At 43.7% G+C, this 17,273-nt stretch overlaps 1 protein-coding gene across 2 annotated transcripts in view; it reads left to right on the top strand.

Annotated features, from left to right (window-relative positions):
• Positions 1-17,273, top strand: part of LOC134438940 (cohesin subunit SA-1) — a 39,604-nt gene that overhangs the window by 17,585 nt on the left and 4,746 nt on the right. For both annotated transcript variants that reach the window (XM_063188675.1, XM_063188674.1), the window contains exons 16-28: positions 78-170; positions 554-640; positions 1,014-1,214; positions 2,204-2,271; positions 2,423-2,501; positions 2,785-2,877; positions 4,309-4,401; positions 4,807-4,969; positions 5,657-5,832; positions 6,523-6,624; positions 8,413-8,546; positions 10,490-10,612; positions 17,048-17,187. In XM_063188675.1, coding sequence (XP_063044745.1) covers positions 78-170; positions 554-640; positions 1,014-1,214; positions 2,204-2,271; positions 2,423-2,501; positions 2,785-2,877; positions 4,309-4,401; positions 4,807-4,969; positions 5,657-5,832; positions 6,523-6,624; positions 8,413-8,546; positions 10,490-10,612; positions 17,048-17,187 — 1,552 coding nt within the window. The remainder of the gene's footprint in view (positions 1-77; positions 171-553; positions 641-1,013; positions 1,215-2,203; positions 2,272-2,422; positions 2,502-2,784; positions 2,878-4,308; positions 4,402-4,806; positions 4,970-5,656; positions 5,833-6,522; positions 6,625-8,412; positions 8,547-10,489; positions 10,613-17,047; positions 17,188-17,273) is intronic.

The following is a 17,273-nucleotide window of genomic DNA, read 5'->3' as shown; positions in this document are numbered from 1 at the left end:
GAGAGAGAGAGAGAGAGAGAGAAACAGAACAATGCTCATCCAATGTGTATGTGTCTGTGTGTGTGTATGTTTCATAGAACCTCAGCATGAAAGAAAAGAAGATCCAAACCCAGGACAGAAGACGAATCACCGCCCATTTCATTCCTCTTCTTCCACAGCTCCTGGCAAAGGTTGGCTCTTAGTCTCACACTCTCTTTTCTTGCACATTGCCACCAGTAGAACTAATAACAATGAAGATGAATTTCACCACTACTTTGCGTTCTGTTCACACAACATACAACACACACAACACACACACACACACACACACACACACACACACACACACACACGCGCATACACATACACATACACATACACATACACATACACATACACACATACACATACACACACACACACACACTCTCTCTCTCTCTCTCTCCCTCTCTCTCTCTCTCTCTCTCTCTCTCTCTCTCTCTCTCTCTCTCTCTCTCTCTCTCTCTCTCTCTTTCACACACACACTCACACACACATCTACATAATATTATGTATACTGAATACATGTTTTCAGTACTCAGCAGATGTGGAGAAAGTGAAGTATCTGCTGAGAGCTCCGCTGTCCTTTGACCTTGACGCCTACAGCAGTAATACGACGAAGGTTAGCTGCACATCTCATCATCTCTGAATTCAGGAGGCTACATGTTAAATATAAAACAAATAAGCAAAGATAAAAAAGACAAAAAATACTGTTCTCCACACAAAAATGTTAGTCTGTTTAGCCTGTTTGCATCAAATGATATCAAATGTTCACTGAATGTAAAAAAGCATTGCAATAACAAACCAATTAATAAAGCTGGAAATGAATTAGTAAGTGGAAATAAACGAATAAATAATGCCTGTCCTCCCTTTAAATTATGAGCAGCATCTGTCTATTTTTTCAACATTCATTATGAACATCCCTTATTGTTGCTCTGCCTTTCTTTGTTTCCCCCTTCCTCTTCTTCTTCTCCTTCTTCTCATGCGTGTCTCAGAGTCTGGACCGGCTGCTGAGTCTGGTGTGTGAGATAGTGGAGAAGCACACGGATGAGAGTGTGCTGACGGAGTGTGCCCGTCTGTCCATCGCCCTGTGCAGCGAGCGCTACGCCTTCTCCAGCCGCGCTCACAGGGCCTTCAGCCAGATGCTGGACACGCAGGTGGAGCGTTTCAGCGCCGTGCACGAAGCCCTGCTGCAGGTGTTTATACACTCAAGCATGTGCACACACACACACACACACACACACACACACACACACACACACACACACACACACACACACAAGCTCAGCGCTGTGCTCCTTATTCAACCTGCCACACACGAGCACACACACACACACACACACACACACACACACACACACACACACACACACACACGGTCTAGCCCAGCGCTGTGCTCCTTATTCAACCTGCCACACACCAACACGCACACACACACACACATGCACCCCTTATCCTCCTTTATACAAAGGGCCATGTAGCGAAGGGGAGTAGAGTTGCCCCTCTGGTGCTCAAACCCAGACCTTTGGGGGTGCCAAACTGGGGCTCTGACCACTACACCAAAGAGCCTGGCTCATTGGCATGACCGTCAGTGCACACCCACAACCCTAGTGATGGCCAATCCTTCACACTGCCTTCCACTTCAGGAAGCAAACCCATACGCTTCACAGACTGTCAGAGATTTCAGACATTGCTCATAGTTGCCAATAAAATTGTCCTTTGAGGCTTGCATTCATTTTCTCATTTGTAGTTAAATACCATTGTTTGGCATCTTTGATATTTCACAGACCATTTGACACTAGAACTGAAACTCAGACATGACATTCAGAGAGTAGTATTAACTCTAATTTTGTTTGTTTGTTTATTTTTGCCCTGGTGGGAACCTGTTTGGCTTTGCTGGCTGTATGCGTCTTGCGGTGCAGTACCTGAGCTCATGTGTCCCTAGAGTCTAGCCAGCCTGTGTTATAAAGCCCTGTGGTAGTCGGATGCTTTGCAGTCCCTATGTGTGGATACACACAACCTGCAGGGACACAAGGAAGCTGGAAGAGAAACCAGATATGACCCGTGTGTGTGTGTGTGTGTGTGTGTGTGTGTGTGTGTGTGTGTGTGTGTGTGTGTGTGTGTGTGTGTGTGTGTGTGTGTGTATGTGTGTGTGTGTGTGTGTGTGTGTGTGTTTATTTCATAGGGTACTGCTGATGAAGATGATCTATACACGGCTACTGCTTCCCTCAAGAGGATCTCTGTCTTTGTCAGGTGTGTGTGTGTGTGTGTGTGTGTGTGTGTGTGTACAGCGTACGTGTGAGTGTGAAGTGAGAACAGATACTGAATGCTATGGAATGATCATGTCCAATTGTACTGGCATTACTCACAATTCTTGAACTTGTGTTTGCATTTTTCTGTACAGTAGCATGGATGTCAGCTCTTGGAAGTTGTTGGATCAGTGTTTCGCCCTACTGAAGTCAACTGAGAGTTTTGACAGCGAGGTACTTTTTTTATCTGTAGCTCCCACCCACATGCATGGTAACTCCTCTCACAAATGAGGACAGGATCGGTAGAAGATGCTCCACTACCCCGAGATGTGTCTGAATTGATGTGTACAGTTAGAGTTGGTGTAACTAGAACTTCTGTGCATAAACATACTGATTCTGCTCTCACAAGACAAGTAAAGCTTTAAGATATAACCAGGGATAGTCACAATCATTGTCAATACAGGCCTCCTAATGAGTTGTATTGTGCCACTGTACTGGCGGCTACTTTGTGTTGCAGCTCATGGTTCACGCTTTGGCTTGCTCAGCCTTTCACCTCCTGTGGGAAGGGAAGAAGATGATGGAGTATGACTTAACCACCACAAGCAACAAGGTTCCCCTTTTTTCCTTTCTTGATCTCTCTCCCTTCACAGTACATTCTGCCTCTGCTTCACTCATCCCTCTCTCAAGGCAGACAGGGTGAAAGAGAAAGGGCGTAGAAGAGGTGGGGACCCCTTCTACGGCCTGCCTTCTTCACTCTGTCTGCCTTTCCCATCCTTTCTCTCCTTTCATTTCATTTCATTTCATTTATTGTTTATTTGACAGGGACAGTGCACAATATACAATTGAGCCAGATAATAGCCATAAGGCTAATTTTCATCTGTAGTCCCTTGACAGTCCCTTAACTCTTCCTTTAACTCGTGCTTGTTCCATTTCCACCTTGCCTTCCCTCTCACATTTGAAAAAGAAAATTATAATAATTGTGCAGCAGGGCCGGCATTATTTCCACATTATTTTTTGTGCTTCATCTGATTTTAAATGAGTTCTGTTGACAATTTTTTGGTGGGTTTGGCTAAGGCAGCCCCAGAAACCCTTAGTGCTAGGAGTAGTAGGGTCATTTGATAGCACCAAGGGTGTTGGGGGAATGTTGGCTGGCCAGGTCAAGATATTAGACTATGCTTATTTTAGGTTTATAGATGGCTTCTCTGGTTGCCTACTGTGGTCAATCGATTTCTTGCTGTGCAGGGGGTGTAGGGTTTGGTCGTCAAGGAGCAGACCATGGCGATAAATGTGTAAAGAAGCGACCATACCCTGTCTGTTGACTTGATTAAAAAGGGTGCTGCGAGAATTGAACATATGCTGACCACTCTACCCCATGGCAGAAACATGTTCACTATATGAACTAATTTTAAAATATGATAAATTATTTAAGTTGACTTAGATACTTCATCTTTAGCACTGACTTAAACAACCGCCTGATAGGGGACACTCATGTGAGTGATTTATTTATTGTATTCATGTGTATGCTCATATGTTTTTTACGTCTTTGATGTTTTATGTCCTGCCAGGGACTGCAGATGTAAATTAGTCTAAGGCTGTCTGTGGTACAATGCATAAAATGGCAACATTTATGTTTAGATTGTACATAGTCCCTAATAATTTGAAATTACATTGAATTGAATTTGTTTTCTACCAATGAGCACCTTCACATACAGTAGCCTTCACCTCCAAGAGATATTCCACATCCTTTCAGTCCTGGTTCCTTCGTCACTCTCATTCCCTGTTTTTCCTCTCTCGTTCTGTGTGTTTGCCTCCCTCTCTTCCTCCCTCGTTCTCACCTCTGATTAAATCTCAGCTCCTACGTACTCATCTATTTCTGACGCAAGCAAAGCCAGAGTGAGAATCACCTCCAGCCGTGTGCGTGTTCATGTGCGTGCGTGTGTGTTTGTCTTTGTCTCTGTATATTCCTCTCTCTTGCTTGCTGTTGCTCTCTACGTCTTTAACAGATTCTTTTTCTCCTTTTTTGGTCTGTCTTGCTCATCAGGCGGGAGTGAGGAGACTGAAGAGCGAGTTGAAAACCTTCTTCGATGTGTGCCGGAACTGCCTGTCTTATGAACATGCCGAAGTCAGGGATCAGGTGAGAGGTTATCTCGATCCATTGTGTGCGCCGCGCACACACGCACACACAAACAGGTCCTCCACACACTTGTTGTACACATAGTGTAGTCAGTGATTCGTGACTTCTTTTTTTGTCTGGCTACCTATTCCTCTTTGTGTACTATGTTACCATAATTTCTTTCCTCTGCATTTTTTCCTCCCTCTTTGCTGCTGTCCCTGTCCCTCTTTCTCCCTCCCTCCCTCTTTCTGTCTCTTGGTATTTCTCTCTCTCTCTCTCTCTCTCTCTCTCTCTCTCTCTCTCTCTCTCTCTCTCTCTCTCTCTCTCTCTCTCTCTCTCTCTCTCCTCTCTCTCTCTCTCTCTCTTTCTCTCTCTCTCTCTCTCTCTCTCTCTCTCTCTCTCCTGCCCTGTGTGTATCTGAGTCAGGCCTTCCTGGTGCTGTGTGATGTGCTGCTGGTCTTCTGTGGGGATGTGATGAGGCAGAGGCCTGAGCTGAAGCCGCTGGCCATGAATCCTGGAGACGCGCTGCACACTGAGCTGGCCTCCTTCTTGATGGACTACGTCTTCAATGGCTATGATAACAATGCAGGTCTGCAGTACAGAGGAGAGCCCAGACACACACACACACACACACACACACACACACACACACACACACACACACACACACACACACACACACACACACACATTCATTGGGAGGTGGGGTTGTTCGAGCAAGCCAGCAGAACATTGGATTGTAAGGCCGGCCGCACACTGGCTCCGACAACACTGCGGCGCACTTTTGCTTCCGACAGAATTCGGACCCCCAAACCCATTTTCACACGAACATTGCATGATAGTCAATGGGCGGCGCCGACAAAAAAGAACTTGTCTCTAATTGCTATCCGACATTGGCGAATGTCCGAATTTTAGCTGAGCAGTGCTCAGCACTTTGTCGGAGCCGGTGTGCGGAAGCCCTAAGAAGAACACTTCTGGGATTCTTTTTCCATGTCATCTCTAAAACAGAACAAAAACGAAAACAATTGCTGCTGCGCCATACCCTTTTCACCTTTTTCACCCCTGACCTGTTTGCCTGTCTGACACACACACACACACACACACACACACACACACACACACACACACACACACACACACACACACACACACACACACACACACACAGTCACTCATGTCCGTATTGTCAAGCACATTCATTTCCCCCCACACTGCCCTTATTTTTCATTGGTGTTCTTTCATCGCTAACATCTTTACGGCTGTGTATGTGAATCAGGAGAGGATGAGGATGAGGATGAGGAGAAGGACGAGGAGAAATACAAGGAGGAGCAGATGAGGAAGATGAAGGCGCTGCAGCTGAGGCGTAAGCAGCTGTCTGGCTACTGCAATCTCATCCTGTGCGGCGTGCTGGACTTCCAAGCCGCCTCCGACATCTTCAAGCACTACAGCAAGGTGGGCAAGGGGCAAGAGAAACTAGACAGGCCTCGCCCTCCTAGTTGTGCAACACCTTCTGTGTTGTTTCTAGTCAGGCCAAGAGCAATACAAATATTGCTTCTGATCTCCCGAAAAATCAGGAACTCCACCCACTTTGTCTGACACCTGTCAACCAGTAACAAACATTGGGAGGCGGGTCAACCATGCCGTTTGGGAAATGTTAATTGTCATGCTCTTGGTCAGACCAAGTCTCGAAGAAATTTGAAAGTCGGTGATAATCAGGCTAGGAGAAACAGGGGAGAAAGGCCAAAATAAAGCAAGGTGTTGGTGAGGGGTGGTCCATGGAAATGTGGGAACCAGGAAAGGAGAACAGAGTGGACAGAAAGTAAGGCAGAGGGAATTCTGTCTTGAGGGTCATGCATGCCAAAAAAAGTATAAGTAGTACTGTAAAAATGACAAGTATTGGTCATTTGTTATTTATATTAAAGCTATAAGATATAAAATATTCAAAAAGGTTTTTACCATTGAAGTTCCACCTCCAGAAATAAGTCCATTATCACATTTTAAGAGGTTTTATGAAATGTGTGTGTGTGTGTGTGTGTGTGTGTGTGTGTGTGTGTGTGTGTGTGTGTGTGTGTGTGTGTGTGTGTGTGTGTGTGTGTGTGTGTGTGTGTGTGTGTGTGTGTGTGTGTTCCTGTTATGCTACAGTTCAACAAAGACTACGGCGACATCATCAAGTGGATGCTGAGTAGGACCAAGTTCATCTGTCCAGTGGAAAGTGCGAAGACTGTGTGTCTCAGCCTTCAGCAGGTGTGTGTGCGCGCGCGCGCGTGTGTGTGTGTGTCTGTGTGTGTGTGTGTGTGTGTGTGTGTGTGTGTGTGTGTGTGTGTGTGTGTGTGTGTGTGTGTGTGTAAGAGAGAGAGAGAGAGAGAGAGAGAGAGTGTGTAGGTGTGTGCAGATCTGTTCCGGTCTATTTTCTGGTTGCTTGTCTTGAAAAGAGAATTGAGTGGGGTGTTATCAGTGTTGAGTCATAGCGTTTGAAACCTACTGGAGCAACTTCACACTGATCCTGTTACTGAGCAAAATATATTTTTGGATGAATGAAGTGTGTGGAGATGGGAATCACTGAGCAGGTCAACTGAACTGAAATTTCATGCAATAACTATGCTACGACAATAGAGCTAAGATGACACCAGTGTGACACCCTAACAAAATGTTTTCCCATTCAGTAGTAGCTGCTGTTTTACCCACACAGCTGACTCATTTTAGAGATCTCTTGTGTGTGTGCAGTGTAAAAACTATGACCTTCGTCATGCTGTTGCGTAGTTTCAGGCATTCAATAATCCTAGCCACTGGGAAATTTTATAGCATTTCATTGAGGAGCTTATGCAGGCCAACCTAGAGTGAAATAGAAAGAAGAACTGTCCACCTGGAGCAACTAGGGTTAGAATGCTTTTCATGATTGGTATGGAAAAGGACCCTTGGCCCTTGGATCCCAAGCCCCAACTCCCTAACCACAAGGCCACAGCTGCTGCATGGGCCTGTCTACTGGCTGGGTGGGCTGAGCCCCAGAGTATGTTGCCTGCCTGCTTAGTGATGCCTACACAGTGTAATAAGATGCATTTCGAGGCCTTGGGAGCAAGTGGTCAATAAAAAAGTCAATAGGGGACGCAGAAAGATATGAATCAATTGTGTGGTTGAGAAGTGATACCGTGTCATGGCTCACTTGTCATTTGTGAATGAGTTTTGGGAGTAATGGCTGAAGGACCTTTGGAAATAAATTCAGTCTCTGGCCCGGGCACTGAGGAATATACAGCTACTTTGCAAAAAAAAAAAAAAAACCCCAGACCATTTACAAAATATATATGGCCATTCTAACTCTGCAGACCTTAAACCCCTTTGAAAATCAATGGTATGTTAAGTCTGGTGAGTTAGAATGCCCATACCACGAAGCGCCAAAGCGGGGTATGGTAATCTATGGTATAAAATCAAGAGGGTCACCAGAGGGTCACCAGATCAAAAAACAAACAAAAAATAAACAGCTGACAGCAAAGCAATGCCACTGCCATTGAGTTCAGTGCTAAGGCACATCATGGCAGTGATTAAGGTTGAAATTCCTAACCAAGTATTGAAACATTGACATGTACTTTAGAAAGTACCATATTTCGACTGATTTGATGTGATTTGAATTTCTGTCTTTTTTAAAAAAAATGTGATTTTGAAAATCCTGTATTCATGTTTTTTTTAGCTGCAAGCCCAAAACATGCAAGAATAAACAAAGGAATTGTTGGAATAGTTTAAAATGTGGGTCATAATCTATAATGAAAGTTTAACATTTTGGATGGAATTATGGAAATGAATGGACCTTTCTAATTGGAAAGGAGCTGTAAGTGTGACAACACAATTGTTGTGGAATGTGGAACATGGTAAAAAGAAAATGTAGAAATGTTGAAAATGTTAAGAAGAGGAATGTACCAATACCTTTGCAGTTTAGAAGAGTCAGTTTGTTAATCTATCGTTTTAAAATTGTACTATACTAGTGCTACATTTAAAAAGCGTGTGTGTGTGCGCGTGTGCTTTTGCTTGTTCTTGTGTTAGACCTTTTCTTCAATGATAGAGGAGCAGCATACCCGTCAGGACTTCACAGAGCTGAGAGAGCTGGCCAGACTCTTCGCCATGAGCTTCGGCATCAACCCCATGCTCATCCGCAAGCCTCTTCTCTCCTTCCACCAGTGCGTATACACGAGCATGCACGCACGCACGCACACACACACACACACACACACACACACACACACACACACACACACACACACACACACACACACACACACACACACACACACACACACACACACACACACACCACTAACAATACAAAACGTGCTAACATCAGTAAATAACATGCACCCGTAATGCATTCACAGCGTGCAGTACAGTACTGTATTTCCATGCAACTATGGACAGTTTGTCTTCCTATCTGCATTTGTGTTTGTCTGTCTGGATGATGGCCAGTCTTAAAATGACTTTGACTTTCAACATGATAGACAAATAAACGTAACTCTAAGGTAGACTATTACATGGGTTTCTCTGTCTACTTGATAATCTGTGTGCATGATATCCTGCCTTCCCACTTGTCTGTTTGCCTATCTGTGCACACCTGTGTCTCAGACAGCAGTCATATCGATTGACTCCCTGCTTTAGTGTTTCTTTTTCTTTCCTTGTCAAGATAATGAACTTGACATTGGCGTTCAGTCCACTCTGCCTGTCTCTTGCCTGACTCGGTGCATGCCAATACTTTCACAACCAAATGCTTCTACCCTGACTCAGAGACCAGTCGTCTAACACTCAGAAGTTGGCAAGCCTGTTACCTGTCTGTACAGGGCTGGCTCAAGCCTTTATGGGGCCCTGAGCAGAATTTGATTTGAGTGGCCCGGCCACACCTCCTCCCTGCCATTCTGTGTTGATACCTGGATTACATTCAGGATATAAATTATGAATTATGAATAACTGTATTCTGTTACCATCAGAACACAGTATGCCTTAAACCAAACAAGTTTGAACCAAACTTGAATCATGGACCAAACCAATTTGATCTGTTTTGACCCAGTTTGGACCAAACCTGTTTGGTCCAGTTTCTTTTTGGTTTGGAACAAACTAGTTTGAACCAGTTTGACGCTGTTTGAACCAAACCAGTTTGATTACTAGGATTAAGCTTGTTTGAAGTGGTTTGAATTGATTTGAACTAGGGATGTTAACCGGTTAACCGATAATCGACCAGATCAACTTTAACCGGTTAAAATGTTCTGCCACCGGTTGACCGGTTGTTATAATAATAATAATAATTATAATAATAATTTCCTCCCAAAAAACGATAATTTTGAGGTTTTAGTACGATAATTCAGCATTTTACATCTGGCAACGGTGGTTGGACATGGCAGGTCCTGTCTGCGCAGCAAAAAAAAAGGCTTATGTGAAAGAAAGAAAAAAATCAGTGCTGTGCATATCAGGCACGCAAACGTTTTAAAATGTAAGATTACCGGTTAACCACCGGTTAATGAGTCTCAGTAGCCGGTTAAGAGTTTTTTCAATTTTCGCCATCCCTAATTTGAACCATTTTGAACCAAGCTAGTTGTAACCATTTTAAACCACTTTGAACTTTGAACGTTTTGAGCTAGGGTGAAATGGCTTAAACCTGTTGAATCTAGTTTAAATCGGTTTGAATAGATCAGTACCAGTTTGAAGCAAAAAGAGTGCACAAAAAAGGAGAAACCATTTCTTGTCACTGCTACATCATTTACACATGTGTCCTAGGCATTCATTTTGCAGTGCTTTCGTCATTTCAGCAGTTACTACCAACCTACCATTTGGCCACCCTGTTTGTTATGACTGGTGTGTTTGTCTGTTTCTTCCTCATGGTCTAGCAGGCTGTATTCCTGGCTAGACTACCCTATAATTGCTTGTCAGTCCAACTCACCACCACTCGCAACTTGCCTCGCAATCTACCCATGCCACCCACCCTTTCTCTTTTTCATTCTTTCACTCAGTCTCAGCCTCTTTGTCCTGTCTCTTTGTCTATATCTCTGCATTACCTTCTGTGTTCCTCTTACTCACGTTGTGCCTATCTCCCTCTGTGCCTCTATGCCCTGTCTGTGTGTATGTGTGTGTGAATCAGGCAAGGTATTCACTTCGCTCTGCAAGGCCCCCAGCAAGAGGACGCTCCACCGCCCAACCTGGCCTTCCTGCAAGTTCTCAGCGAGTTCAGCTTCAAACTCATCCAACAGGACCGTATGCAGCTGTGAGTGCACACACACCAGAGGCGATTCCTCCTTGAGTACAAGGGAGGCGCCGCCTCCTGTCCAAAATCACGGAGACTAGTATGTAAACTAATGCTTTACACGACTTAATAACATTGCTATTTCAGACCCAGCTCCATAGAAAATGCATGTGCTCAACTTACAGATGAAACCAATCTGTAATACGATCCCGAGGCTCGCACGAGTTTTTTTCCGCTCAAGACAACGCAAGCGAGTCGAGTCTCAATGGACTTCAATGGCATGTGGGATTGTATGCTTTTTCAATGGAAAAATGCTAAACGGTCATTGGCTATTGCCGTGAATTTTTTTTGATTTTGAGACTGAGCCTCACTGGGAGTGAATGGAGAAGAGAGAGGAGGGGGGAGGGACCGGAGACTGGAGCTCCGACTTGTGATTGGGTGAACCCTGTGTCAGTAGGCTACAGTAGTTGATTTCATTTCGAAATGCGGATATGTTATTAATTTGACTGAGAAGTTTCGTCGTGGTAACCAGTGGGGAAGCTATTCATTGCGGTGTACTCCAGTTTTGTGTACATATTCTTGTAAACCTAGTGTTGCGAATAAAGTCTTAATAGTGGCACATCCTTATCCTTTTTAATCTCCCAATTCAAAAGTTGAAGTTGCCTACTTTTCGTTAGGGCTAGCTTGCAAGAAAGCTAGAGAGCTATGCAAAATGCCAAGCATTGTGGATTAAATTCTGGCGAATTCCAGTCGTCCTTATGAGGAGAAAATGAATATCAAGGAGCAGAGCAGAGCACTGCCTAATATTGACTTGGTGAAAAAGGTAGGGAAGAACAACCGTTTCTTTTGAGCTTTCGTGGTGTGGTGTCTGATCAACTGGTTAACTGCCAAGTCCCGTGAGTGGCGAGTCCTTGTTTCCTACTGTGTTGGCAATGTCTGGTAAATAATTAAAGATTTTGCGACCTCTAGTGGTAAGTTAAGCCGTGCACCCAGTAATGAACAAAGACAACGAAGGCAAACTCAATCACATCATTATGTGGCGGAGGTAGGCCTAATGATAATAATAATAATAATAATAAAATTAAAAAAAACATTTCCCTATGAATAGGCTACAAGGGGGATAATGATTAATGATTAACAAATTTGTTTCAACAAGAGTCCTTTAGTGTGTGAGGCCATATGTGGCTCAGAACCAATGTAAGATGTGTGTCAAAATTGACCCCCTGTAACGCCGCATTATGTAATAACGGTGCAATATGTAATAATGTAACAAATTATTACATAATGTGGTGACAATCGCCGCATTGTGTAATAATTTACGCATTTCGTAATACATTTCTTGAACGCATTTCGTAATAACTTTTTTCTCATCTTGTAATAAATTATTACAAAATGCGAAATTTATTACGGAATGCGGCCGCAACTTTTTTTTTTGATGGAAATGTAATAACATGGTGCATTATGTAATAATCTATATGGATATGTTTTTTCTGCACTTGGATTCAGTAGGCGCAGCACACACACATAGTCTCAGTGACATGGTATAGTCACTGCCCTCTCTCTCTCTCATTCTTCTCAGTTCTCAAACTGCTCGAGAGTCGCGAATGATGCGGTTAAAACCGTTAAGAAATAATTTCACAACTTGTTGCGTGCAACGAGTCCAACGAATGTCTCGCACTTTCTGCTACATTACACCAATTTACAGCGACATTAAATAGGCCAGGTCTAAACACTTCACGAGGAGGTGAAAACTTGTCTTGCACTTGCGTGGGTCTGTGGCGAGAGAGAGAGAGAGAGAGAGAGAGAGAGAGAGAGAGAGAGAGAGTGTGTGTGTGTGTGTGTGTGTGTGTGTGTGTGTGTGTGTGTGTGTAGGCCTACGCACGGAGACAAACCTGGCCCATATTGATCTTAAGCCCCATCTTGGCTCTTTGGAAATATTCTTAACATTACAAAGGCTATTTTAATATTTTCCCCCAAACAACATGAATCAAATCCCAGGAAAAGACCAACCATTATAAGTGACTCGTGGGGAGCTGTCCATGCTGGTGGTGCTTAATTTTTCCCGATATTTGCCCGTGGAGTAGTGAGTCTTTCATGTCTGCCTACATGCGCGCCAGGGTCTGACCATGGTGCTTTTTGCCCGTGGAGTGAGGAGACTGTCTTCTTGCAAAGCAAGAAGTCATAGCACCCGAGAAAAATGCCACTCTTTGTCATATTTTCAATTTCAGTCCACTGTTCAGTAGGCCTATTAGGCTGCAATCAAATTCAATAGCCTATGCTCATCCACATGCACGCGAAAAACAATAACCCAAGCGGCGGGACTAATTCGATTATATTCCTTCCAAAAATGTCCGAACGTCACAAAAATCAGTTATTTGCATTGTCCGTAATTATACCAAACAAAAAGGTATCAATAAAAGAAATCAAGTCTTCAGTTTCGATAATCCACGTTACAAATCCTCAACAACAGAAAGCCATTCCTTCTCTGCTATGAAGCAGGCAACGGAACAAGTGCAGACAGTAGGCTATATGACCACGTTGATGCTGCACGGCTTGAAAGGATTCTGTCTAAATTAAATATCTTGAATAGCCTATATAGACCTAGGCCTAACTAGATTTGTTGCAACACAGATTCATTTTCTATAGCCAGAAGTGTTCCGTTGGACTGACGAAACCGAACACGATCAAGTTTGCAACTTCTTTCCCTCATGCGCTGTCCGTCAGCACCACCTGTCATCAGACGTCCGATTAGCTTTCATTTCGTGCTGAGGGAAAAACTCTCGCCATTAGGCCCATGTGCTGTTGCACTGTTATGAGGGATATCACCAAATAATTTAGATAAAAGTCAGAACATTATTTTGGCAATCTGTTCAGTCTGTTCATTTAAGTTTTTGGGTGCTCTTGGATATCGGGGATCAGTTCATGTAGAGAGAAGAGTTCATCCAGGCACTCCAAAATAAGGTGTCCAAACGGGAAGTTACATTAAAAAGCCTTTAATGGTACTCGGCTGGGGTTACATTAAAAAGCCGACATGTTTCGACCTCACCAGGTCTTCATCAGGGCTACGTTCACCATTGAAAAGAAAGGCCTCCCTTAAATAGTGACATCACCACATGTGACCCATTACGCACTAAACACATTTGCGCACACCAGAGAAAACAAAGATTAAAAAATAGCCTGGGGTAATAAGTGATGCCACAGAAAAAAATGACCAGAAGTACAAATAAGCATCACAAAAAACAAGTAAAATCAATATCCTCATTTAGACCAGGATAGCGCATGGCATCCAGTTGGTGTATCCAAAAAGTCTGCCTCTGATTAAGTCTTTTTAGCCTGTCCCCACCCCTCGGAAGAGGTTTGATATGCTCGACGCCCTGTATGCGCAGCAGAGAATCATTTTTACCATGGTATATTCATTGAAATGTTTCGCCATGGGATAGTCAAAATTGCCCACTCTGATAGCATACAGGTATTTATGTTCTGCTAGCCTATCTCGCATGCGCCTTTTTGTGCGTCCGATATAAAACAACCCTTCAGCGCAAGGACAAGTTAGGCGGTATATGACAAATGTAGAATTGCAATTAATGAAATCTCTCTGTCCGTATTCTCTCGTGGTTTTAGTATCCACAAAAGATTTGGCTTGTGTAACATTTGGGCAGTGAGGGTAGTTCATACATCTATAGGTGCCAATGGGTTTACGCAGCCAGGTTTCTCTCTTTTTCACCTGTAGGTGAGAGCGCATTAATTTATCTCCTAGGCTGGGTGCACTCTTTAAAGACACCATGGGTGGTTCTGGGAACACCTCACGTAGTTGCGCATCACTTTCAATAATGGACCAATTGTTCTTAATAATTTGCCTGATCCGCGTCGCTTGTGTACTATATGTCGTAACAAAAAAAGGACGAGACTGCTGGTGGCGATGATGTTTCTTTTTGGTCAATAACGTGTTGCGTTGAAGGGAGCGCGCTTCACTGTATGCGTTTTGGATGGCTTTAGGGTGATAGGCTCTATCACTGAATCTTTTCTCCATCAGCTCGGCCTGCTCGTGAAAATCATTTTCGAAATCACAGATACGCCTAATCTCTGGAATTGGCCGTGTGGAATATTTCTAATGAGATGCGGGAAATGGAATGAATCCGCTCTCAGAATGGTGTTCCGAGAGGTCGCCTTTCTGAATAAGGTGGTGTGCAGCTGTCCCTCCGCGTCTTTATATATCGTCAAATCCAGAAAGTGAATATTAGTTAATGAATATTCCAAGGAAGCCACCCAAAACGCATACAGTGAAGCGCGCTCCCTACAACGCAACACGTTATTGACCAAAAACAAACATCATCGCCAGCAGCAGTCCCGTCCTTTTTTTGTTACGACAGTTCATAGATGTATGAACTGCCCCCACTGTCCAAATGTTACACAAGCCAAATCTTTTGTGGATACTAAAACCACGAATAAATATGGACAGAGAGATTTCATTAATTGCAATTCTACATTTGTCATATACCGCCTAACTTGTCCTCGCGCTGAAGGGTTCTTTTATATCGGGCGCACAAAAAGGCGCATGCGAGATAGGCTAGCAGAACATAAATATGGTATCAGAGTGGGCAATTTTGACTATCCCATGGCGAAACATATGAATACCATGGTAAAAATGATTCTCTGCTGCGCATACAGGGCGTCGAGCATATCAAACCTCTTCCGAGGGGTGGGGACAGGCTAAAAAGACTTAGGCCTAATCAGAGGCAGACTTTTTGGATACACCAACTGGATGCCATGCGCTATACTGGTCTAAATGAGGATATTGATTTTACTTGTTTTTGTGATTTTTATTTGTACTTCTGGTCATTTTTTCTGTGGCATCACTTATTACCCCAGGCTATTTTTAATCTTTGTTTTCTATGGTGTGCGCAAATGTGTGTAGTGCGTAATGGGTCACATGTGGTGATGTCACTATTTAAGGGAGGCCTTTCTTTTCAATGATGAAGACCTGGTGAGGTCGAAACATGTCGGCTTTTTAATGTAACCCCAGCCCAGTACCATTAAAGGCTTTTTAATGTAACTTATCGTTTGGGCACCTTATTTTGGAGTGCCTGGATGAACTCTTCTCTCTACATGAACTGATCCCCGATATCCAAGAGCACCCAAAAGCTTAAATGAACAGACTGAAGACTGCTTGAGCTTCCAGCCACCTGTGTGCCTTTCATTGCCAAAATAATGTTCTGACTTTTATCTAAATTATTTGGTGATATCCCTCACAACAGTGCAACAGCACATAGGCCTAATGGCGGGAGTTTTTTCCCTCAGCACGTAATGAAAGCTAATCGGACGTCTAATGACAGGTGGTGCTGACGGACAGCGCACGAGGGAAAGAAGTTGCAAACTTGATCGTGTTCGGTTTCGTCAGTCCAGCGGAACACTTCTGGCTCTAGAAAATGAATCTGTATTGCAACAAATCTAGTTAGGCCTAGGTCTATATAGGCTATCCAAGATATTTAATTTAGATATTTAATTTAGTTTTCACCACCTCGTGAAGTGTTTAGACCTGGCCTATTTAATGTCGCTGTAAATTGGTGTAATGTAGCAGAAAGTGCGAGACATTCGTTGGACTCGTTGCACGCAACAAGTTGTGAAATTATTTCTTAACGGTTTTTAACCGCATCATTCGCGACTCTCGAGCAGTTTGAGAACTGAGAAGAATGAGAGAGAGAGAGGGCAGTGACTATACCATGTCACTGAGACTATGTGTGTGTGCTGCGCCTACTGAATCCAAGTGCAGAAAAAACATATCCATATAGATTATTACATAATGCACCATGTTATTACATTTCCATCAAAAAAAAAAGTTGCGGCCGCATTCCGTAATAAATTTCGCATTTTGTAATAATTTATTACAAGATGAGAAAAAAGTTATTACGAAATGCGTTCAAGAAATGTATTACGAAATGCGTAAATTATTACACAATGCGGCGATTGTCACCACATTATGTAATAATTTGTTACATTATTACATATTGCACCGTTATTACATAATGCGGCGTTACACCCCCTCTAGACCCCCCCCCCCCTTTTTTTTTGCGTTCTGGACATATTGTAATTGAACAGCCTCCCCTGTTTGACAGACTACCAGCCGCCACTGACACACACACACACACACACACACACACACACACACACACACACACACACACACACACACACACACACACACACACACACACACACACACACACACACACACACACACAGACACACTGCAACTGTAGCTAGGATGCATTACCTAGATTTACTGATTACTATTAAGGCCTACATAACTTTTACATACCAATTCCTCTTGTTGTCTGTCCAACTTTATTGCTAATACACCTTACCTTATCTTTATTGCTAATCTACCTTATCTGTCTGTACATATCTACCTGCTAACCTGCCTGCCTGATTTGTCTGTGTGCCTCTTCCACACACTAGGTTGGAGTATGTGAAGGACAAGGCAGGCCCCTTGAAGAGCCAGTGGCTCCTGATGTACCAGCGCTCGCTGCAGTCTGGCCTCTCCAGTGTGGCGCAGTCCCCCAGAGCCAAACGCCGCCGCTCCACCTCCGCAACACCAGGTCAGCTGATCAGTCAGCACCCCACCCCACCTCTGGCTGTCACTCCTTACTCTATGCACTCTCCACTCATGGCCACATTATTGCAA

The sequence above is a fragment of the Engraulis encrasicolus genome, chromosome 22 (genome assembly GCF_034702125.1).
Source record: "Engraulis encrasicolus isolate BLACKSEA-1 chromosome 22, IST_EnEncr_1.0, whole genome shotgun sequence".
Lineage (NCBI taxonomy): Eukaryota > Metazoa > Chordata > Actinopteri > Clupeiformes > Engraulidae > Engraulis > Engraulis encrasicolus.
The sequence above is the reverse complement of the archived record's forward strand: the minus strand, read 5'-3'. Positions and strand labels throughout refer to the sequence as shown.